This window comes from Peromyscus californicus, unplaced genomic scaffold, assembly GCF_007827085.1.
Source record: "Peromyscus californicus insignis strain IS unplaced genomic scaffold, ASM782708v3 Scaffold_20__1_contigs__length_68692818, whole genome shotgun sequence".
Classification (NCBI taxonomy): domain Eukaryota; kingdom Metazoa; phylum Chordata; class Mammalia; order Rodentia; family Cricetidae; genus Peromyscus; species Peromyscus californicus.
In genome coordinates, this window is record NW_026294503.1 from 45,713,128 (window position 1) to 45,738,042 (window position 24,915).

General features: G+C 42.2%; 1 protein-coding gene across 1 annotated transcript in view; it reads left to right on the forward strand.

The window, feature by feature from the left end:
• Tnrc6b (trinucleotide repeat containing adaptor 6B) overlaps window positions 1–24,915 on the forward strand; it is a 232,819-nt gene that overhangs the window by 141,136 nt on the left and 66,768 nt on the right. The window contains 1 exon segment of the mRNA XM_052748388.1: window positions 22,859–22,946. Coding sequence (XP_052604348.1) covers window positions 22,859–22,946 — 88 coding nt within the window.

Below are 24,915 nucleotides of genomic sequence, written 5' to 3' on the forward strand. Positions count from 1 at the left end.
GGGGGGTGGTGACTAGACAGTTACTACCTTTGTTTTAAGCACTTTGCAAACTTGAGGAACCTTCTGAGCAACAGATTAAGATCATGTTCACAACTGATGTCCTTGAGGACTGCTGTAGCAGGCAAGGGGTCTTCTAAACTGTGGGTCATGACCCCATATAGAGTTCATGTGACTGAATGTGGGTGTTGTGAAAAATTTGGCAACAAGTAAGGTTTCTGAAGATGCAGTGACCAAAAATTAGCTCAAAATCAAACATATAACATATTTCAAGTGTTTCTAACAGTGTTCACCAATGTTGCATTTATACAACTTGGCTTCAGACTGCAGCCTTGGTTCTGAACACACAACATGTGCACTTTACACTGGACATGCCATTACACCTTCAGATGCTGCCTAAAACACCTCAGCTCCGATTTAAGACTGTTTATGTTATGAATTACAGTATTTTTACTATATAGACAGTTTCCTGCTCTTACAGAAGCATAATGGTTTAATTACAGAAAACAAAGACTTTTAATATTTTCCTTACCATCATCTCTCAGTAAATGACAAATTAGTATATCTTTGAATTGCAGTGTTTTAGAATATTTGATTTTTAAATTTTTTTGTTCATTTTACATACCAACTACAGATTCCCCCTCTCATCCCTCCACCTGCTCTCCCCGCACCCTCCCCACCAGTCCACCCCTCACATCACCTCCTCCCAAAGGGTAAGTTCTCCCATGCGGGTACAGCTAAGCCTGATACATACAGTTGAGACAGGACCAAGCCTCTCCCCCCTGCATCAAGGGTGAGCAAGGTGTCCAACCATAGGTAATGAGATCTAGAAAGCCAGCTCATGCACCCAGGGATAGATCCTGATCACACTGCCAGGGAAGCCTCAAACAGACCCAGCTACACAACTGTCTTCTTTAATGCAGAGGGCCTAGTCCAGTCCCATGCAGGTTCCACAGCTGTCAGTCTAAAGTCGTGAGTTCCTATGAGCTTGGTTCAGTTGTCTCTCTAGATTTCCCCATCATGATCTTGATAACAACCCTTGCTCATAGATTCTGTCTTCTCTCACCACTCCTGGAGCCCAGCGTGGTGCTTGACTGTGGATCTCTGCATCTGCTTCCATCAGTTACTAGATGAAGGCTCTCTTGGTCCAGTCAGAGCTAACAGAGTCTCAGAATATTTGATTTTAAAAATTGCTGTTTTAAAGCTGGGAGGTATAGTTTACAGCTGTAATCCCATCACTCAGAAGGCTAAGGCAAGAGGATTGCCATGAGTTCTGGGCCAACCTGGGATACAGAGTAAGCCCTGTTTCAATCCCTCCCCTCCCCCAAATTAGTTTTAGTCTCTAATCTGGGTTTTATAAGAACTGGTTAAATGAGAGTCTGGGAAGATGGCTCAGTGGTAAGAGTACTTTCTGTGTAAGCATGAGGACTTGTTTGAATCCCTGGCATCCATGTAAAATGGAGGACATAGACATGCGTACTTAAGAATGCTGAGGACAGTCAGAATTGCTATAGCTTGCTGGCCTGACAGCTTAGCTCCAGGTTCAGTGACAGATCATGCCTCAGTGGAAGAAGGTGGAGAATGACAGAGCAGGACACCTGATGTGCTCATCTGACCTCTTGAGTGTATATGTGAACATGCATACCCACACATGTGCACATACGTCATATACACAAATTGAGTTGCTAAGTGAATTTTGTCTTGTGACTAAGACAGCCTCCTACAATTTCTAAAATGACCCTAAGTATACCTCTGCCATTTTGAGTATGTATGTATGTATGCAAAGGATCATTCTCAGCATTACTGGTTGTAAAGTCAAGATGTCAGTCAGGGCTGAAAAACATTGAAGATGCTCTATGTTCTGCCAAGATTTAACTCATTTTGTAAAAATAAATATGCACATACATCTCATAAGTATGCAGTTTTGCTTTGTATTTAAAAAATACTACAAAGAGACAGAGAGATTGTTCTTTGGATAAAGGTGCATGCCACCAAGCCTGACAACTTGAGTTTGATCCCTGGAACTCAAATAGTAGAGGAAGATAACAGAGTTCTCCAAGCTGTCCTCTGACCACCACACACTCACCATGGTATTTGTGTCCCTATCCCCAATATATAGTAAATGTTTGAAAAAGTCCAAAGAATTGCTTTTAAGTACATTTTACTGTGATTATGACTGGTAAATGTTTGGTTTGTATGCCTATTTTGTATGTTTATATACCCAGGGTTGCCTGGTATATGTCTCAGGCAAAAAGATACCACAAATGGAAAGGGTTTTAAGAATTTCTGTCCTAACTGGCCACCTAACCCCTGAGCTTTCTGATTGTGAGGTCATGAGGTTTCTAGTAGGGATGCTCACTGAAGGATCACCATTGTTGGTGGCTACATACAGGTTGCCAGTCTGAACCATGGTCCAAAATAACAGTGTGACCTGGAGCCAGGGTTGAAGGCACACCATTGAGTATATCAGATGCAGTTTCTACTTTGGGGTGAGGGACATTGTGTTCTTATGCTCTCTCCACCTCCTACCCTCAGTGAGAAGCCTTTGTCATGTCAGCTTGGAAGTGGGAAGGCTGGTGAGGGCTGGGAGGAGGACTGCTCAGCTGGAGGCAGTCATAGGAGTGTGTGAACTCTCTACACTCTTCATCTTAGAAATTGCTTAGCCTTTTTGGCTCTCTCTTTATGGCTTAGTTTTAGTGCTTTGTGCCAAATTTCTTGTTTCCCTTCTGTTTTTAAAATTTTTTAATTTTTATAAATAGAAAAAAAAATGCACGCACAGAAGTGGAGAGCAATATTGTGGAAACGCTAAGTTGACCAGAATTGGTAGGCCGAACACACCTTCTTTCTTCGCTTTCCCTTCCCTTTTAAAGCCTTTGTTTTAGGAAAAAAGAAATTGGTGTATTTGGAGAGCAATTGTTGGCTCTTCATGACAAGACTTGTTAGTCTAAGAGCCTAGAACTGCAAATGGAATGAATAGAAAAGATAGAGGTGAAGCAGGCATGCTGGGGAGGAAGCAAAGCCCTGGATATTCAGCCTTTCTTATGGGCCTCCAGTGAAAGGCCCTAGGTTTCCTGATGAGCAACCTCCAAGGGCCTGGACCCTCCCACTCCCCATTCTACCAGAACTCAGACCAGGCTAACACATGGAAGATGCTAGTTCTTTTGTTGTTTTCTGTGGTGCAACATGTCAAAAGTTTTCCTTTCTGACAGAGACCCTGTTCACTTCTTTAGTGTACACCTAGTCTCCCTCCTAAGATAAACCTCAAGTGTCCACTGTGAGGGTCCAGCTGGTGTTTCAGCTCAGCAGAGCGCTAAGAAGGCAGGCATATGCAGACTTACTTGTTCAGAATTCTTTCTTGAAGCTGGTTCAGCTGGCTAAAGGAAGGAAAAGAGGTGGCTGCCTTATTTACACTCTCTTTACCTCCCTCCCGACCCGACCCTCCCCCTTTCTCTGCCTTCCTGCTTTCGTCCGCTCAGACTCCCACTGGGCATTCTGCTTGTGTCTGTCCTTAGTCCAGGTGTACCGTGTTTGAGAATTAGATGTTGCCTGGTGAGCAGGATGGCCTTTTATGAGCTGCTTTAATTGAAGGATCTTAATGGTATCCTGATGTGAAGGTGTCCTGGCCCAGCCAGCTCTTTCCATTTTAAGGTATATTCAGGAGGCCAGTGATTCATACCTAGGAATAGAGGCACTTTTTGCCCGGGGAAGAGTAGAGACAGCAGCAGAGTCTTGCTCTTAAGAGATGCCTTCTACCTCTGTCTGCCTCTGTGTGTGGTGGTCCATTCTCACACTTCCTCGTAGCCCCTCCTGGAGGTGACTTAGGGAGTCACTGGAACCTCTTAATGTGTTCTATTGGCAGCTTGTTGCAGAAGAGGACTTAATTCTCTATGGCTGATTGAGTGAACAGTCTGCGTTTTCATGTTTGAAGCACTCTGATTTACCCTGTGAATCACTCACTGGACATAGTGCTGAGCTGTGGGTAGATGAATGGGAACCTTCTTAGTTATTTGATACTTTGACTGATGAGAATAAAGGCGTCTACATGAGCCAAGAGAGTTCAAGAGGTATGGGGATTGAATAGGATATAGACCTGTCTCCTCAGGAACCTTAAGTCTTCTGTGGTTAAAACCTCAGGGGTCTTATGAACATGGAGTTTCTATCCTGACCACTCCTTTGACTTCCTCTCAGCTTTTGTGTTAATTTAACTTGAATAAAATAATTACCTTTGTCTACATTTTTAGTTTGAGAGAATTGTATGCTTGCATGCAGTGGTAAGAATCTTATGTACCTTTTAACCCAGTGTCTCTAGTGGTGCCTTCTTTTAATTTCTCTTTTTAAAACTTGAACTTGGGCTGGCAAGATGGCTCCGTAATAAAAGTTCTGCTGCCAAGCCTGACAACCTGAGTTCAGTCTACAGGGCCTGCATGGTGGAAGGAGAGAACAGGAGCTCTGCAAGCTGCCCTCTGCCCTCTGCCCTCTGCCCTCTGCCCTCTGTCCTCTGTCCTCTGATAGTTAATATTTAGGGGGCTGGAGAGATGGCTCAGTGACTAGGTAACAACACTGGCTGCTCTCACAGAGGACCTGGGTTCAATTCCCAGCACCCACATGGTGGCTTACACCCACCTATAACTACACTTCGAGGAGATCCAATACCCTCTTCTGGCCTCAGGTACCAGGCACACAGGTGATGCACATGTATACATGCAGACAAAGCGCACATAAAAATAAAATAAAAATATTTTCTTTTTGAGAAAAATATTTTTAAAAATAATTTTTAAAAGTAAAAATCAAGCACACCAATTATAAAAAGGTTGTACAAACTGGCCTTGGCAATTTGGCTCCTGGGAGAAGAACTTTCATGCAGGCCTGATGACCTGAGCTGGAGGCCTGGGTCCCGTTAGATGACAGAAGAGAGCTGACTCTGGAGACTTGGCCTTTGACCCCCCTCATACATGCTAGGGCATGCACATGCCTCAGCGTTCACACAGGCTTTTTAAGGCCGTGCAGTTGTCTACACTAGTAGCAGTAGCTGTCTCAGCAGTCGTTTTGTTTCCTTCCAGAGTTATCCATCCCTGTATAAAGATTATGTATCAGCTCCCTTTCACTTCGATATACTACAGCACGAACTCTGTTTTGCATCTTGCCTTTTAAATTGAGCAATATGTCTTGGAGACTTAGCTTTGTTAATGCAGTAAGAGCTTCTTCATACAATTGCACGGTATTCCCTGAGTAGATAAGATATAATTTATTGAACTAGTCCTCTAATCTTTGCTATTACACACACTGTTGCAGTGAGTATTCTTTACATATACAAGTCCCCACACATGTACTCGTGGGTAAATCTTTTCCTGTGACAGATTCCAAAAAATAAGATAGCTGAGTCAAAGACTGTACTTTAATTTTGATAAATAACTGCCAGGTTGTTTTGCACAGAGATTTCACCAGGTTACATTCTCGCCAACAGTGGTGTCTGTGGATGCCTGCTTTCACTGTTGACAGCACCGTTATTCCCATGTTTCTATTCTCAGGTGTCCACTTCCTTTCCCCACTGGCTTATCTCCTCATTGATGTGTAGGAGCTCATGTAATGTGGAATCTAGCTCTTGGCAATATAAAGTACTGGTGTTGTTTTCTCACAATACTGACATTGTTCACAGAGAATTTTATAGCTGGTTATTGTGTTAAAGTTTTCCTATGGTCAGATATGTTGTCATTTGTTATGGCTTCCGAGTTTGTATCATAGTTAGAAAGTTTATCGATTCCCAAATTACATTTTAAAATTATGAGTTATTTCCTAGTGTGATTATCCCCCCCCCCCTTTCCTTTTTTTTCCTCTTCCCTCTTTACCCATCTGGAGTTTGTTCTTTGGTGTAAAAAGTGAGATGTATAGAGACAAGGGGCTTTCTTGGGAGTGGAGTGTCTCGTACCAATAGCTGCTTCTCTTTGATTTCTGCAGGTAAGTGCATGATGTGGGAGAGGCTGTAACAGCAGCTCCTGTGCTGGGTGGTGTCAGCTTATCAGCACAGCTGTTTTCACAATCAGTATTTATATCCCCCTTCTTAGATACAAAACTGATAGAAAAGTTGGATTATTTGCCAGAATTCTTGCCATTAATGTCCAAAATACAATGTAATCTTTTTATATCACATTTTATTGATTTATTTATCCACTTATTATTTGTGTGTGTGTGTGTGTGTGTGTGTGTGTGTGTGTGTGTGTGTGTGTGTGTGTGTGTGTACAGCGTCATGGCATACATGTCATAGGACAACTTGCGGGAGTTGGTTCTCCTTTCCATCAATGTGGGTCCTGGAAGTTAAATGCAGGTGATCATCAGGTTGGCATAAGCACCCACTGAGCCATCTCTTGCCTAACCTACAGTGTGTGTGGGTTTTTTTTTTTTAAGATTTATATGTGTGCGTGTTTTGCTTACATGTATGTCTGTGTGCCACATGCATTCCTGGTGCCCTAGGAAATCAGAAGAGGGAATTGGATTCCCTGGAGCTGGAATTATGGATGACTGTGAGCCATGTGGGTGCTGGGAATCAAACCCAGGTCCTCTGCAAGAACAAGTGCTGTTAACCACTACGCCATCTCTCCAGCCCCCTACAATGTGATCTTAAACTGAGTTTCTCTTCCTTATCTCTGACTACAGTGTAGAAGAGGGGAGGGTACCTGGGAGAGGAAATACTTGTCATGATTGGCTATGTTTGGGTATAGGGTTATGAAACAGAAATTCAAGAGAACTTAGAAGATCCTTGGAGTTCCAAAACATGTCAGAATTAAAGAAATACTGTGTGCATTCATTAATAGAATCTTTTTGTTTTGTTTTGGTTTTGGTTTTGGTTTTGGTTTTTGGTTTTTGGTTTTTCGAGACAGGGTTTCTCTGTGTAGCTTTGGAGCCTGTCTTGGAACTCACTCTGTAGCCCATACTGGCCTCGAACTCACAGAAATCCGCCTGCCTCTCCCTCCCGAGTGCTGGGATTAAAGGCGTGCACCACCACCGCCCGGCCATTAATAGAATCTTTAGATTCAGGCAATACATAGTGTGCCAGCTAACTTTTATGTCAGCTTGACACAGTTGAGGGTCATCTGAGAAGAAGGAATCTCAATTAAGAAAATGCATATGGGGTGGGTTTTTTTGTTTGTTTGTTTTTTGATGATTGGTGTGGAAAGTCCCAGCCCTCTATGGGCAGTACTACCCAGGTGGTTCTAGAGTGTACAAGATAACAGGCTGAGCAAGCCACGGGAAGCAAGCCAGTAAGCATCACTCCGCCATGGTCTTTACATCAGCTCCTGCCTCCAGCTTCCTGCCTTAAGTTCCTGCTTTTCGTCATGTGTTTATCATAGCAGTAAAAAAGTAACTAATATTCATAGAAAGAATACTTTCCTCAAAAGAGGGAGTTCTTTTTATTGGTATAAAAGTATCTCTCAGAAAAACATAAAGTTTACACATAGCTGTTACTGAGATTGTGGACAGTTAACAAGGTTTGCTCATTCATTTTAAACATAGTCAGGTCACCTAAGTAGAAATTAGGTGCTGCACTGTGTCTTTGTGGAGATTTGGGTGTCATTTTGAATGGGGTAGGCATCCTTTATCTGACCTCACAGATAGTGTTTGTTATGGCTGTTACAAAGGCTATATATAACTCATATTTTAGATTTTAAGTCATTTTCCAGGTATGTAGTTTTAGTTGAAGAACTGGATCATATGAGTTCACAAGTCAGCCTTATTCTGTAGTTCATTACTTATTACTATTAAGCATGCTTAACTTTCAGAAATATACATTTCCTTCGGAGTAATTCAATTATTCAGCTTTCTAAATTTACATAACAACTACTGGCGCACAAGAACATGACTTTCCATTTTTACCATTCTGAAAATAGAGTACAAATTAGAAGCATTGAGAAGTAGGGTACAACTGTCACCTGTGGAATCTTGAATTAAGGGTTGCTTTTCTTCTTTGCTAATTTTTTTTTTCATACCAAGATAAGTGTCACAAATAGCACCCTTTCTCGTAGCATTTCCCGAATTAGAATAGCAAATACAAACTGAATGGGAATGGAGCAGTCCCACCAGGAAATGAGCTGTGACTGAGATTGGCTTTGGAAAGTTACTAGGGTAACTTTGTGATAGATCATTCACAAAACACTTTCCTGGGTTACCAAAGAAGTTTGTGCTCTGTTGTGTTTCTGCCTGGCTCACTTGCCGTAAACCTTCATAGATAAAGTCTAAACCTCTCCTGTTCAATTGGCATAAAGCATATGTTTGTTTGTTTCTCCTTAAGGCATAAACCTAGAGGAATGTGTAAATTACTTAAAGGGCAAACATAACTGGACTCTTCTGATTCTCCTTGTATCTGTTCCATGGTACCTGTCAGGGCTAGATTGAGAACTTATGCTCAGAAAGGAGTTTGGATTCATTGTCTTCACATGGATTCCATAAACTTCAGTGTTTCTTTATAAGAATCGTATGACATCATTAAGCCTCATGTCTTCTGTGTGCAAGTGTATAGCCCTTGGGAAAGGGGGTAGCTTAATGGTAGAAGAGGGCCAAGCTCCTGATGCTGTTGGCAAGAAGTACCTTAGGACCACAGACCTCTTTCCCCCTTGGGTGTGCTCAGCTCCTAGCTTCTAGTCAGCACCTGAAGAGAAGAGGCCCTGGTGTGTGTGGCCATTGTAAAGCACTCCTTTTTCCAGGTCTTGGCCACTGACACTGTTGGATACCATGAATTGAGTCAGACTCCACTCTTGAATTGCTTGACAGTTACCACAGAGTGGAGTTTCAACTTAATTTTGGTATGAATGAAATTTCTGACAGTCTTAATGTATTTCAAAAGTCAGTTTTTACTGCTGATGTTATTTGAAGCAGAATCTTACTCTGTGGCCCAGGCTGTCTTTGAACTTGGGGCAATCTTCCTTTGTCAGCCTCCAAAGTGCTGGGATTACAAGTATGAGTCATGATACCCAGCTATTTAATCTTTTTGTAATTAATTATTTTGTTACTATTGTGTTTGTGGGCATATGTGGGTGCCACAGAGTGGATTTGGAAGTCAGAAGACAGCTTTTGGGAGCCTGCCTTTCCTCTCACTGTAATGTAGATTAATTACCTGCCAAGTCATCTCACCAGCTCTGTTTATTCTTTTAATATAAAATAAAAAGTGCATCGGGCCGTGCCCAGAGGCAACAAATAACACAGAGTGTCTACACCTGAGTGTTGTGACTGCATCTCCCGTCTACTGTTAATGTGTTCAGATTCTTCTAGGTCTGTGTGCCTTGATCCTGTGGGTTTGAAGTGACAAGCTGATTTTCTTGCCTGGGTAGGAACATAGTTATCACTTTTGTAGTGAGTAGTTCTTCCCAAAGCTTCCTTTTCAGTTTCTTGCTGTCAAATGTGGAGGGTAGAGTGTTTTTCTGAATCGTGGGGGTTTTTTGTGGGTTTTTCTGGTCCCTGAGTTGTAAATAGTTCTTAGTGGCTCCAGGTTATAAATATTAGAGTATGTGGTATAGCACTTACCACAGTGCTGTTCCTTAGCTTGCTTGGGTATCAGTATTGGGCTGCCTTTAGGAGCCTGCCATATTCATTATGTATGGGAAAGAACTTTGAGCAATAAAATGGAAGGTAATGTTAGCAAAGTTTCATTTACCAAAGTTTACCTTAAAACCTAAGGTGAGGTCCCTCTCCATGTTTCTGTCTCTCCCTCCATCCCTCCCTTATCTTCTCCCTCCCAACCCCTTTTTCTGGCTAGCCCAGAACTTGCTGTGTCACTATGTAGATCAGGCTGGCCTTGAACTCCAAGAGATCTGCCTGTCTCTCTCTCTCATGAGTGCCACCACACATGTCATAAGGGACCTTTTGAATTTGAAGAACCTTGTATTTTAAGAGAATCAAAATCCACAAGAATGAAAAATAAACAGCTTTGATATACTTCATGTAGGCATTGCTGATTGAATGCAAGTTAAGAGTCCATAGAGGTTAAAGCAATGAGATAGGAAGGTAAAGATGGAGAAAGAAGAGGTCATTGCATTGAAAGATGAAAATTTATACCCATCAGAGGGGTGCTGCTGGTGCACAAACTCCATGTTAGAAATCTGTGATCTTGGCAAATAGTGTACACACTGAAGATAAAATGAGAACTTGTTCATAGGACTAGAGGAGTTATTGTGCCGTCATGAAGGCAGAAGCCATTTAGGAATTTCACCTAGAACCTTTTTTAAAAGACCTTTTATTTTTCTTGTCTTTAAGATAAAATTGGCATATACTAAACTGCTTGTATTTAAACTGTACACTTCGATACATCTTGATCTGTATACAAAAGATAATGAATTTGTTCTTTACCACCAAAGTCTCCTTTTGCCCACTTGGCATCCCTCCTGCCTGTCTTTTCCTGCCTTTCCCCAAACCTCAGCCTGTCTGTCCACCTTCTATCACTATAGAGTAGTTTGCATTTCCTGATACTTTTAGGCAAATGGGATAATTCAGCAGCTCCTCTAGTCTCGCCTCTTTTAACCCATCATCATTATTTTGAGGTTTATTTGTGTTGGGTACATCAGTACTTCATCCCTTTTATTGCTGAGTAGCAGACTGTTGTATTCTGTATCTTAATTTATCCATTCACTTCTTGAAGTATATTTGGGCATTTCTAGTTTTCAGCAATTACAAAGAAAGCTGTCATGAATGTTTATTTGAAAGTCTTTGTTGGAGGCACACTCTTTGCAAGTGCAATGTCTGGGTCATAGGCAAATGTCTGTTTCACTCTTTCAGAGCTCGCCAAACTGCTTTGCAGAGTGGTCATATCATTCCATAGTCCCACTATGAGATAGTCCAGTTGCGATGCTAAGCACGATCAGAGTATATTATTAGTGGAGTGCTACTGTTTGATGTTTTGATGCATGCATCATTGTGCATATTTTACACAGTTCCCAAAGGAAGCTTGAAGATGTTGTATGTCACATATCGCCTATCATGTCACAAGATACAGCTGAAGGCAGGAGAAATGTTTGTACCCTTCTGGAATAAAGAGAAATGCATTACTGAAGTTTTGTAGTTGTTATGTTTTCTTCCTGTGAGCCACTCAGTCTCAGAATGATTTCTCTCTTAGCAGTGTTTGGCCGTGTCTTCTAATTTAATATCATGTACAAATTGCATTAGCATCCCATTAAATTCCCTCAGTCAGATCCAACAAATGAAAAAATGTTAAGAACAAACCCAACACAGATATTTGGAGTACCCTACTATATAATTTCCTCTGCCTAAATGGATGTATTCCAGCAGGCTCCCTTTCTTATGCATTTACAATTAAAAACACTTTCAATGAATACTTGGAGCACTCTGTTTAACTCTTCTCACTGCACCCTTTTCTTACTTTTTCTCTTCCCAAATATTCATGTGGTATCATTAATCCTTAATTGGTTTTGATTGGTAATGGTTTGTGCCTAGTCTGTTTTATAAATTGCAAGGATTACCTTTTGTCTTTTAAGGACATACATACTTGACAAATCACAGGTATTAGATGTCTTTTGAAAAATTCTATTTAAATCTGTTGAGGAGAGTTCTCGGTGGGCAAACAATGAGTGACATGCACTCCTTTGATGGGCAGAGATAATTAAATGGTAATGTCTTCTCAGGGGTCCTTGAGGATCTGAAAGCCAGGCTCCAGGGGAGCTTCTTCCTCCTCTTGCAGTCAGGAAACTGCTATGACATTTGTAGGCTTCAGGACCACATCATCCCTGACTGCCCTCTTGACAGGATGTGAACCTTGTGTGTTCCCCATTGAAGTTGCACATAGGTGCTCTTTATGGCAACATAAATGACTTTGTCTTTGGTCATAAGGAAGTCTGGGAAATACGCCAGAAGGAACTTGGAATTGGCATTAGTGTCAACAGAGCTGAGGTATGTACCACCACAAAATGGAGTAACAACTAAAAGAGTTACTGTGAACAGTGTGGTAGAGAACCATTCTGAATGACCTTGTGGCATCTAATGTGCTTTAGACAAGAGACATTTGGTTAGCAGAAAACTGTAACGACTGGAACATGGCAGGGTGAAGTATAGATTATAGAATATTTTTGGAATTGAGTGTCTAGGACTGTCAACTAAAAATTTTCTAAAGTTCTCAGATGCAACTTTTATAAATAGCTAGTTTCAAAATGTTTTAAAGTATGGGTCCTGGGGCTGGAGAGATGGCTCAGTGGTTAAGAGCACTTGTTCCTCATGCAGAGGACCAGGGTTCAATTCCCAGCACCCATATGATAGTTCACAACCATCTGTAACTCCAGTTCCATTGGAATCCAATACACTCTTTGGATCTTTGCGGGCACCAAGCACACCCATGGTACACATACATACATGCTTGCAAAACACTACACACGAAAGTGAGTTAAAAAAAATTTTTTTTTTTTAAGTATAGGTCCTTGGTAATGTGTTAATTAGGAGACTAAAAGATGAGTCAGTGTTTGAAGTTCTTTTTTTTTTTAATTGAATTTTTTTGTGGTGATAATTGTAGATTTCATGTGCAGTTGTAAGAAACAGTACAAAGAAATTCCCTTTACTCCTTAACCCAGTTTCCACCAATGGTAACTGCTTGTAAAACTATAGTACAATATCACAGCCAAAATTATAACATTAATACAACCATGGATCTTACAAAGTTTCTTTTACTTGTATTTATGTATGTGTGCATGTAAGTAGTTCTACACAGTTCTGTCACATTTCCATCACTATGGAGACAGAGCACCTTTATAACCTCATCTGCCTTGCCCTCACCCACAGCCTGTGGCAGCTAACCACTTGTCCTTTCAGAAATGTTACAAAATTTGCCATCAGACAATGCATAATTTGGCCTTTTCTTACTCGGCAGAATTTCCTGGATACACATTAATAGCAGTTTGCCTCTGGTCCGTCTTCCATGTTGGGTATGTGACTGTATCTGTTCAGGTCTGTCCACTAGTCTATGCAGTTGTTTGTAAACTCTGGGACTAGAAGAGGTGCCACTTAGACAGCCGTAGTGTCAGGGTAGTCTTGGAAGCTACTGATGGTCAATTATCCAGACCTTTAAGAAAGGGAACATTCTCCTGACTATCTGCAGCCATTTCCTGTCCAATTGAGCCTTGGCTGTTAGTTTACAACTGACTGTTCATTTTACTCTAGTTACTGTACTAGCCAAGATACTGACAGACCTTCCTCTCCTGTCCTTCATGGATGATCTCCTAACTGGATTAACACAGTGTGTCTACATATTGTGCCACCATACAGTACACAGCCTTTGGCATTGGCTTTCTCACTCAGCATAACTACCTGGCAACTTATCTAGGTGGTTGTTGTACTTTCTGCTCATGCATTGAAACACCAAAGGCGCTGCAAGCCTTCCTCAGAGTACTCAGGAGTGCATTGGAGATGTTGCCTCTATGGTTACCAAGTTTGGTTAAGAGCTCCAGGAAGCACAGGCCCTCTTTGCTGCTCAACTCTTGGCCTCTGCATAGTACTCAACATTAAGCAGGTATCATAGGAATAAATGAATGAGGCAGAAGAAAGTATTCTTAATAGCAGTCTGGGGTTTTGAAGTGTCTTCACATTGTAAGCAGGGAAGTATGAGAGTGTCAATAGGAGTCTGGCTGTGGCTCTCCACCTCCCTAAACAAACACCAAGCTCTTTACTAGTCTTATCTTGTCACCTCTTCTCCCCTCTCCTTTTCTTCCTTCTCTTCTTTTCTTTTCCCCTCCCTCTGAAGCTCACAATGTTGCCCAGGCTCTCCTCAAACTCCTAGACTCCAATGTGCTCCTGCCCCAACTCCCCAAATGGCTGGACTGCCATCACACCATTGTGCCCTCCCATAGGATTTTCTCCATTTAGATCTCTATTCAGATGCCACTATCTCAACAATAGCAGCAAATGTCTCACATTGCTTGTCCCTTTACCCAGCTTTATTCATGGTATTTGTCATGATTTCCTGGCATTGTGTTTCCTGTCTCTTTGTCTAGGGTGTCAACACTCTGAAGACAGGGACTGTCTCTTTTGCTTACTGTTATGGGTCAGTAACTGGTGCGTCACAGTCGTGAAGTGTGCTTATTAGATTTTAGCCATTACTTTTGAGGCTTTTCCCCCCCTGAGACAGGGTTTCTGTGTAGCCCTGGCTGTCCTGGAATTCGTTCTCTAGACAGGCTGGCCTGGAACTCACAGAGATCCACCTACCTCTGCCTCCCTGAGTGCTGGGATTAAAAGTATGTGCTACCATTATTGGCTTTGAGGCTTTTCTTAAACATGTCTCCCATCTAAAGTACAGAAAGCATTGTTCACTCTTTGTTTATTCTGCTTGAACCCAGGGTTGCATGTGCCAGGCAAGTGCTCTACACACACACACACACACACACACACACACACACACACACACACACACACCCTGCATTGTTCACTCTTTCAATGATAGGTATTTACATGGAGCCCCATGTCCTCAGTACCTGTGTGAGGCAAGTGACAAGAAGAACCAGACTGATACTACCTCCATACCCATCCATGTACGGAAGTGTGCAGGATGCTCTGGATAAGGCCTGCTATAGGAGATCTCAATATTGATATCTACTGGGAGAGGTTATCTTTTGGTTGGAGGTGGGGATACTACAGGGTTTTATGAGTCTGATTCTGTGTCCAGTGTAGGAAGATGTCTGCCAACTGATTAAAAATGCCTTTATTCTGAGAATACTCCTGTAGATGTAACAGTCTTATAAAATAAGAAACACAGAGCCAAATGCAAAGTTAAAAGCCCAAGAGGTCAGAGCAGTAGCTAAGAGCTGATACTAAAAAAACAAACAAAAATAACTTTCTTACCCCTCACTGCCACTGTCGTCCTTCCCCTCAGAAAGAGACCTACTTCCTGTGTATCTGTCTTTTTATTGACTTTCTATTCTGCCTACTCATTGGTTGTAAACCCAACCACGTGACCTCCTTGTCACTGCCTGTCTATACAGACCTCCAGGTCTTCTATGGTTGGTATTGAGATTAAAGGCGTGTGTCTCCATGCTGGCTATGTCCTTGAACACACAGAGATCTGCCTGTCATGTGATCAGGATTAAAGGTGTACGTTACCACCACCCAGCTTCTGCTATGGCTTGCTCTTAGCTCTGATCCCCAGGCAATTTTATTTATTAACATACAAATAAAATCACATTTCAGTGTAAATAAAATATCACCATACATTCCTCTCTTATCTTGCCCCTTGATACTTATCATTCCCTGTGTAGAATGCTCTCTTGCTATCCACAGGGCCCAATGAATGCCTTGCCCCAATGATCTCCATTCCTAGGCCACCTTATCAGAGGCCTTTCCCAGCCATGTCAGGTAAGGCAGTGCCCTCTTCTGCCATTCTCTATCAGTTCCATCAGTTCTGCCCTGTCAACACCTGAAGTGTGTATTTTACGTACATATTTTGTTGTGTGCCCTGTTTATTCCCTGTTCCTTCAGCAAGCTGAAGTGTGGCTTTGTTTCTGCCTTGTCCCAGTGCTTGGGAAAGTACCTGGCTCATGTTAGACACCTAGTGTTTGTTAAAGAACAAGATCTATTTCCAGGCCTCCTGGTAGAAAGAGAGGGTTGTATAAAACATGGAGAGGTATCCCTAAGTGACATCCCTAACAAGACCACGTACACTACAGAAGCCATTTTAGTGGCTCTGAGGCTAATTGATGGCATGGTGTCTGCCTTAACACCTGCAGGGAAACAGTTGTGTTGTGTACAGAAGAGGGCAAATTTCTTTGGAATTTGAGTTGGTAAGGAAGATGTCATTGAAGCAAGCCGGTATGAGAGCTAGAATTTAACAGTGGACAATAAAAGGGATGTTTTGGTGGTGGTGGTAGGTGTGCAGAACGGATGAGTAGGTTGAGTTTGCACTGGGGAATTGTAGTCCAGATCAACTGCTCTTAGGTGTCATCTGCTTGGTGTCAGGCTGCAGGAGCCTTTGGGCAGGTTTTCAGGAACAACTGCTGCATTGCTCTTCAGTATTGTGAACTTGCATGCAGAGCAGGGTTCTTCTTGTGCCACACAGCTCAGGCATTATTGGATGTTTTCATTTATATTCAGTTACTGACTTTCATGTGTGAGTGTGTGTGAGTGTGTGTGTGTGTGTGTGTGTGTGTGTGTGTGTGTGTGTGTGTGTGTGTATGCTAGTGTGCATGCTCGTGTGCATGTATCTAGAAGCCAGAGGTCAGCCTCAAGAGTCATTCATTCCTCAGGAGCCATCTAATTTGGTTTTGAGACGGTCTCCCTTTGAAACCTTGAGCTTGCCAATTAGGCTAGGCTGTCTCTAGCCAGCCCCAGGAATATACATGTGAGTTGAAGTACATGTTACCACACTCAGCCTTTCTTCTTCCTCTTCCTTTTCTTCTTCCTCTTCCTTTTCTTCTTCTTCCTCTTCCTCTCCTTCTCCTTCTTTCTCCTCCTCCCCCATCCTCCTCCTTCTTCTTCATCATCATCATCATCACCACCACCACCACCACCACCACCACCACCACCACCACCACCACCACCACCACCACCACCACCACACAGTTTCTCTGTGTAACCCTGGCTGTCCTGGAGCTCACTTTGTAGACCAGGCTGGCCTCGAGCTCACAGAGATCCTCTTGCCTCAGCCTCCTGAGTGCTGGGATTAAACCCAGCCTTGTTTGTGGTTCTTAAACAAATGATACATTTTATTTTCTGTGTTTGTGGGCAAAAGTGTGTAGGTTAGAGGACAGCTTGCAAGGATGGGTCTGTCCTTTGACCACGTGCTCCCAGGGATCGAGCTCTGCTTGTCACATTTACGGCTGTGCCTGTTACACACTATAGCATCCTGCCGGCCAGAATTGCCTTTCTCAGAAGTTTCCTTTCGACTGATAACTATTACAGAAACGATGAGCAAATGCTGGTTTTCCCTTTGGGGCTCTTCGTAGTTTGGGACTGTAGTTGTAACTCAGTGTAGAGCCTGTGCTTAGCATGCAGGAGTCCTTGGGTTCTATGCTCAGCGTGATGAAAAGGGCCAGTGGGACTATAGTTTGACTTCTTACCTTTCTTGATTTATTCTAGATTGTAATGTCTGTCCCTGTTAAATCTTCTGTTTGCCTACATATGCTTCAGTTCTTCCAGTACTAACAAATGAAAGCAGAAATGACACAGATTTGCCTCCTACAGGGCAAGTGCTAGTACCTGGTAGTAAACCCAGCTCCTAGACAATGCCCCTTCACCTTTTAATTCAGACCCACATGAAAGAGATGTGTGCAGAACATTGGGGTAAACAGATGAAGTGTCCTGGGAACCCGATTTCTAGCCAGAAGTCCATGGGGGCTGTAAGGGATGTGAGGGGCCCTCAATTCCATACATATTTGGGCCTGGGAACAATATTGCCTGGTAAGTAGTAGGAACTCTACTAAATACTTACTGTATGTGCTGAATTGATTCAGCAGTTTGGAAGGGGAGAGGTAGATACAAGAGAAACAAATCCACCTCCCCTTCATACCTAGAAACTGTTAGATGGTTAAGGGAGACTCACCTCCTTACCTGGCATTTACATTTATTTATTTTTGCACATTTGGTAAAGTTTTTATTACTATTTTTTTTTTAATGTGCATTGGCGTTTTGCCTGCATGTATGTCTGTGTCAGAGTGTCAGATCCCCTGGAACTAGAGTTACAGACAGTAGTGAGCTGCTGTATAGGTGCTGGGAATTGAACCCTAGTCTTCAACCAGTGCTCTTAACTGCTGAGCCATCTCTCTAGCCCCAACATTTGGTAAAGTTTTAATATGTAAATTTTAATAAGTACATTTGTATCAGCAGTTTTCAGGCCTAGCTACATGTTAGAACACTTGGGAGGGGGTGGTTTAAAAAATCCCTGGTGATTCTATGTCACTGAACTGGAATGCTGCCTGGGCAATAATAATTTTGTATTTGTTGTTTAGGGAAACAGTCTTGAATTTAGAGTTCAGATCTGTATAGTTTTTAAAAGTCCCTTTTTTGCTTCTTTCCTGAGTTGTTTTGAGAATGAGCCACTGACCTGGTGCCCAGGCACATGCAGCTCTTTCACCAATGCTGTGGTGTTTTCTGGCAGACAGAACATTCTCCTATACTCCTGCAGTATGACCGCCGGAAGCAAAGATCTAACCCTGCACAGTGGTTCACACCTGTAATTGCAGTTCTCCCGAGGTGGAGGCAGGAGAATTATGTCAAATTTGAGGCCCGACTGGACTATACAGTGAGTCCAAGACAGCCTGGGCTGCTACAGTAAGACCCTACCTCAAAATAAACCAAAACAAAATGCAAAGTCAATATTGGTTCTTACTGCCATTGACTCTCCAGCCCGCATTGAAGGCATATCCCTCTCATTCTTGCCTCAGCCTTTGTAGCAAAAGGACTGCCTGATGGTTTTGGTCCCATCTCCTTAGTTCCTCTACTCACAACAGGTTTTCAAGCTTTCCTTGACTTTGACCTGGGAGGCTTTCAAACCATTTATTTTGTCGTTTGCTTCCTCTCTCACGGTGCAGTTGTCTGATAGGTCCCCAGAAAGTCCCCATGATGATAACCGGTGATAGATTACTTGATTGAGGTGGTGTCTGCCAGCCTGCTGTTACTCTTCCCCTTCAAAATTGAAAAGTATTTTGTGGGTAGGTGTTTGAAAACTCTTTGAATGTTCCAATTATGAGAGAGGGTACTCATAATTTATTCATTTATTTCTCCTTTGTCCTTTACTAATTCATATAATGGTTTATAACCTCTTCTAGCAATGCTTATGTCATCCCAGATAGTAGAATCCCCTTCAGACTGTCTTCTAATTTAAGGACTCCTGCTTTGTGGCAGTCTGATTTCATATTAAACTTTCCTGGACCAAACCCCTGAATTAGCATTTTGGTTTCCCCCCAGAATAACTCCAGTTCTTTTAGTAAAGAATGGTAATTAAAAGCTGCAAGTCTGTGTGCTAAATAGGCTCATTACTCTTTGAGTATTCCTTGTTTTATAACCTCATAGTTATAGATGTAAGGAGAGAGGGTGTGGGAAGGGAGAGAATAGGTACATAGGCAGTTACATGTATATGTTATGTTTGTGTTTATCAAAAACAATGAATACTTGCTGATAACCAGTTTAGATCCAACTCCATATGTTTTGTTTTTTGTTTGTTTTTTGTTTTGAGGCTTGAGAAGCCTGGCTGCTGCTGTCTTCCTGCCCTTCTTTATTGTCACCCTTCTGCATGCAAGTGCCTTTCCATTGCAGCTAGAGTAGTGTCCTTGCTCTGCTTGGGCTCTGAGTCAGCACAGGGATCTTGTAGAGCTCCCCAAATGATATTTCTGCAGCTTAGATAGATAGGGAACACCTGAATTAAGAGGCAAGTCCCTCAGTCGTTGGATGGGGTTTCCAGCACGACAATTAGGGTGTTTGGCCATCCCATCACCAGAGTAGGTCAGTTCGGGCTGTCTCTCGACCATTGCCAGCAGTCCAACGACTGAGGGATCTGGATGCAGTGATCCATGGCTAGGCCCCGGGTGGAGCTCTGGGAGTCCAATTATCGAGAATGAGGAGGGTTTATATGAGCAAGAATTGTTGAGACCAAGGTTGGATAAAGCACAGGGACAAATAGCCAAACGAATGGAAACACATGAACTATGAACCAATGGCTGAGGGGTCCCCAACTGGATCAGGCCCTCTGAATGGGTGAGACAGTTGATTGGCTTGATCTGTTTGGGAGGCATCCAGGCAGTGGGACCGGGTCCTGTGCTCATTGCATGAGTTGGCTGTTTGAAACCTGGGGCCTATGCAGGGTTGCTTGGCTCGGCCTGGGAAGAGGGGACTGGACCTGCCTGGACTGAGTCTACCAGGTTGATCTCAGTCCGCTGGGGAGGCTTTGCCCTGGAGGAGGTGGGAATGGGGAGTGGGCTGAGAGGAAGGTGAGGGGGCCGGGAGGGGGGAGAACAAGGGAATCCGTGGCTGATATGTAGAACTGAATTGTATTGCAAAATAAAAAAAATAAAAAATAAATTAAAAAAAAAAAAAGAGGCAAGTCCCACACTGGTTCAAACAAGTCAGTGGTGGGCTTTTAAATACAGTTTGGCAAAGTAAAAATTCCCTAAGAATGTGAAAGGTAAGGAGAAGACTTAAATTCTACCAAGATGCTATTGAAAATCAAAAAGAAAAGAAAAACAGGGAGAAAGCAAAGCTTGTCTGCTAGAAAGCTTTGAAAAGTGTTTGCTTTGGAAAGAAATATCCTTCTGTTTGTGCACAAATTTCATTCTCTTCCCTGAATTACCTGTTTATAGGAAAGAATTTGAAAAGGTGTGTTTCTTTTTTAAGAATGTAGCTCATTAAAAACTTATTTTTAGTGTGGCATTTTGAATAAAATTTAATTTTGAAAATTTTAGATTTAGGAAAAATAAGACAACTTGCTTTTTTCAAAGCACCAAATATTTAAGCAGGAGATGTTCAGACTGACTGTTCCTCTTCTGTAACGAGTTCCACTATAAAGTGTGGGAACTGAGTTGTGATAATCAGGGAACCTTACCCTCCCTCTTCTACGTGATGAGAGGAAGCCGGCATCCCTAAAGCCGACTGTAACAGGGCCTTTGGCCAACCCCTGTAGATGGCCAACACCCATCTGCCTCGGTCTCTTTTTCCTTTAAAGAGTTTATTATAATTTGATGCATATAGATGTCTTGACTGTGTATATGTCTGTGTATTATATGAGTAGTACCTGGTGCCCACGAATGCCAGAAAAGGGCATTGATTGTGAGCTGTCTTATGGGTGCTGGGAATGGAACTCATGTCCTCTGCGAAAAGCAGCTAGTGCTCTTAACCCCTGAACCCTCTCTCTAGCCCTGACCAAATTATACTGCTACAGACTCACATACATGGTTCACACAATCCCAGACCTAAGGGAGTTCAAGAGAAGTTTGCCTTTCATTGTATTTTCATGAGAAAGTTACATTTGGAGTTTGAGTTTTGCATATAAAACTTTCGTGCCGGGCAGTGGTGGCGAATGCCTTTAATCCCAGCACTTGGGAGACAGAGCCAGGTGGATCTCTGTGAGTTCGAGGCCAGCCTGGTCTACAGAGTGAGATCCAAGACAGGCACCAAAACTACAGGGAGAAACCCTGTCTCAAAAAACAAACAACAACAAAAACTTTTTTGTATTTCTGCCCAGGAATGTAGGAGAAAACGTCTGATATTTGTCTCTGTGGATTCAGTGACAGTTTAACAGGAAAGTAAATAATTTTTTTTTAATATTGTGGGGTTTTTTGTGGGTTTTTTGTTTGTTTTTGACAAAGTGTCACTGTGTAGCCAATGGTAGTTTATAACTCCACAATCCTCCTCACTCCACTTCCCAAAGGGTCTCACATTCTGGGATTGCCCACTGCCATGTCTGGTGTAGAAAATTCTTGTTTTGTATGGGTAAAATACTGATTGCCTTTGCTTTGTGTAGTTGAGTGTATTTGACTAGATAGATCCGCCTTCTTCCCTAGACTCAAGTCCCTCTGGAACCATTTTTGTGGGTTTGCCATTTGCAAACCTGTTAGTTCCTTAATTGTTTCGTTAATCTTTTTTATCTTGGTCATATTCTAGATGATGTCTGTAAAGCCCTGAGTTGATGTGTTAATTATGTAAAATCCTAACTGCCATAGGCTGTGTCTCTTTCTTGCTGTGGGGAACATACAATGAAAGTTGTTGGGCATTAGAATAAATGTTACATTTCAAACTTACTTTGGATTTGCAATATAAATTGTATAATCTTAAGATTTAACACAATTCCTCAACTGGAGGTCTATTAGTGTGTATTGTTTTTTTCTATTGAGTGGAGCAGATTTATTGACCTGATTTGTGTTTGTAGGAAAAAGATACAGTTATGAACCCACCCAATAGAGAACACTTTGATTTCTATAGAACTCTTAGTACCTTCCTTAAAAACACATATAGTGGGGTTGAGGAGATGGCTGGGAAGTTCAGATCCCCGGCACTTATAGTTTCTTTTGTTGGGGGTGGGGGGCGGTAAGCTAGGGTTTCCTTGTATAGCCCTGGCTGTCCTGGAACTTACTCTGTAGACCAGGCTGGCCTCAAACTCACAGGGATCTGCCTACCTCCCAACTGCTGGGATTAAAGGCGTGTACCACTGCCACAACCACCTACCTCACTTATGTTTTTGTTAAAGAAGAAAAAAAAAAAAGCCAGGTGAGTGGTACACACACCTGTAGTCCCAGCTCTAGGGCAGGAGGTTAGGGATCAGAGGCAGGTAGATCCCTGGGGCTTGTCAACCACCCAGTCTACTAGAAACAATAAGCTCTAGGTTCGGTCTCAAAAAAAAGAAAAGAAAAAAATTTGAGGTGGAAGGGCTCAGTGGTTAAGAGTCCTTGCTGCTCTTCCAGAGGTCCCAAGTCAATTCCTAGCACTCAGTGATGGCTCATAGCCATCTGTAACTCCTGTTCTTGAGATCTGACACCCTCTTCTGGCCTCCTCAGGCACCAGGCACACATATAATACAGACAAAACACTATACCTCTAAAATAAAATGAAATTTTTAAAAAAGAAAAGGTACAGTGATGGAGGAAGCAACCCAAGGTCTATTAGAAGCCATCTATATATTACATTCAAAACAAACCCATTACTGAGTAAAAAGTGCATTAATCCTCTGAGTATGGATGTATACAGATAGTATAGAAATGCTTATAGGCATCTCTGAAACCGAGCCTAATGTAATGAATGTTCTGTGAAAGGGATAGCAGGCCATGATGTGAGGATACCTAAAGGGAGTGAGTGTTATGTGTCCTTTTGGTTTAAGTAAGGTATTAGTACTGTGATCTTTGCTACAGAAGGTGGAGTGTGGATGTAGGGGTATAACCTTTCTGGTGTGTTACTTCTTTTACAGAGAGAAGGAGCAAGAAAGGGAAGAACAGTTAATGGAAGACAAGAAAAGGAAGAAAGAGGATAAAAAGAAAAAAGAAGCCACTCAGAAGGTGAGTTGAGCAATTAGGTCTGTCTTTATATTTGCCAGCCATCCATAATTAGTGACTTGAATACCTGACATTACTTGAATACCGGATACCATAATGCTGCCCAAGACATTAGTTTATTTGAAAGTAGAAAAATGTTTGAAGTTTATACAGTGAATGATAAATAGCATTGCAGCTTATTTTATGAAAATATTAGGAAACAATATTAAAGTGTCAACTTGTTGTGTTTCACTAGTTGAATCATAATTTAGTATCCATCTTCTCTTCAAGTTTATAGACAACCTTTTTTATTTTGGAGACAGGGTTTCTCTGTATAGCTTTGGAGCATGTCCTAGAACTCTCTCTATAGACCAGGCTGGCCTTGAACTCACAGAAATCTGCCTGCCTCTGCTTCCCGAGTGCTGGGACTAAAGGCACGTGCCACCACCGCCCAGCTAGACAAACTTTTAAAGCTTGCTTGAGCATGCCCAATTTATTATTTATTTGTTTGTTTGTTTGTTTGTTTTTGCACTGTAGTTTAGGAAATTTTGCTTTATAATGATCCCATCAATAAACTGCCCCTTAGGCAGGTTCTAGTAGGCCAGGCATGGGGACACATGTCTGTAATCCTGTCACTTGGGAGGCAGGTAGTTGCTCAGTTTGAGGTTATCCTGGGCTACATAGCAAGTTCCAGACCAGCCTGAGCTGCATAGTGTGACCCTGTCTCAAAAATGCTGAAACAAATGGTAGCTTGTACAGTGCCTTGGGGGATAGAGCATTACATAGCTATGAGCAATGTGCTTGGAGAAAAAAGAAGTACTAAATGAAAAGACAGAGCTGACAGCTGTCAGTTCTCTATTAAAAAATGTTTGTCTGATGGAACTGTTGGAAGCAGAGAGTAGTTAGAATGCCCTGACAGCCGCAGCCTTTTACTCAGAGCGTTGCTCTCACCCCAGCACAAAAGACTGGGCCACTTGCCTGGCCAGGCTTTTCCCTGCTTCACTATTCCTGTAGTAACATATAATGTGGGCTCTGGTTCTGCAGGGTTGCCGTGATGCTTTTTCTGCAGACAAGATTTGCTGGTCAGGTCTTGTATGGTTATGTGGAGATTTGGGAAGTAGGGCCTCATTGCCATCAGTCACCATGAGGGTCCCTGCTGTGGCACTGGTTTTAAGTTTATGGAGGTATAAACTGCTGGAGGTTCAGAGAGAACTCTTCACATAGAACAGTAAATGCCATCAGACCTAATGTGAAGCAGAAGGGCCATGCCACAGGCTTTCCCAGAATCACCAAATATGCATGCCCTAAAATTTCATTATTTGAAGTAATATTTAAATAGATATTCGTGAAGACCAGCATTTGAAAAATCTTGGAAATACTTTCTGAATTGGGTTGCAGATAACTCAAGTGTATGAATGTAATTTATTCTTTATGACTTAGTTAATAGGAACAGTCAGTTATTATTTAGTGTTGCATCAGACTGCTGTGTTATTTAAATTTTTGTCTGCTTCTAATGGTATTTCTATAATGTTGATAGTGGTGCATCTTTTATCATGTCTTCATGCTGTCAGAGTACTTGCTGCCAATCTTAGCCTATCAGAATTGCCTGCAATTCTAGAATAAAGAGTATGAATTAAAAAAGCAGATAATGAAGCCGGGCGGTGGTGGCGCACGCCTTTAATCCCAGCACTCGGGAGGCAGAGCCAGGCGGATCTCTGTGAGTTCGAGGCCAGCTTGGGCTACCAAGTGAGTTCCAGGACAGGCGCAAAGCTACACAGAGAAACCCTGTCTCGAAAAACAAAACAAAACAAAACAAAAAAACAAAAAAACAAAAAAAAAAAAAAAAAAGCAGATAATGAGCCTGGTGTAGTGATGTAGACCTATAACCCGCCCCTCCATTTGGAAGGTGGAGGCAAAATGATTAGACATTGAAGGTATTTCTCAGCTACATAATGAGTTCTGTGCCAAGGGGGCTACATAAAACTGTCTCACA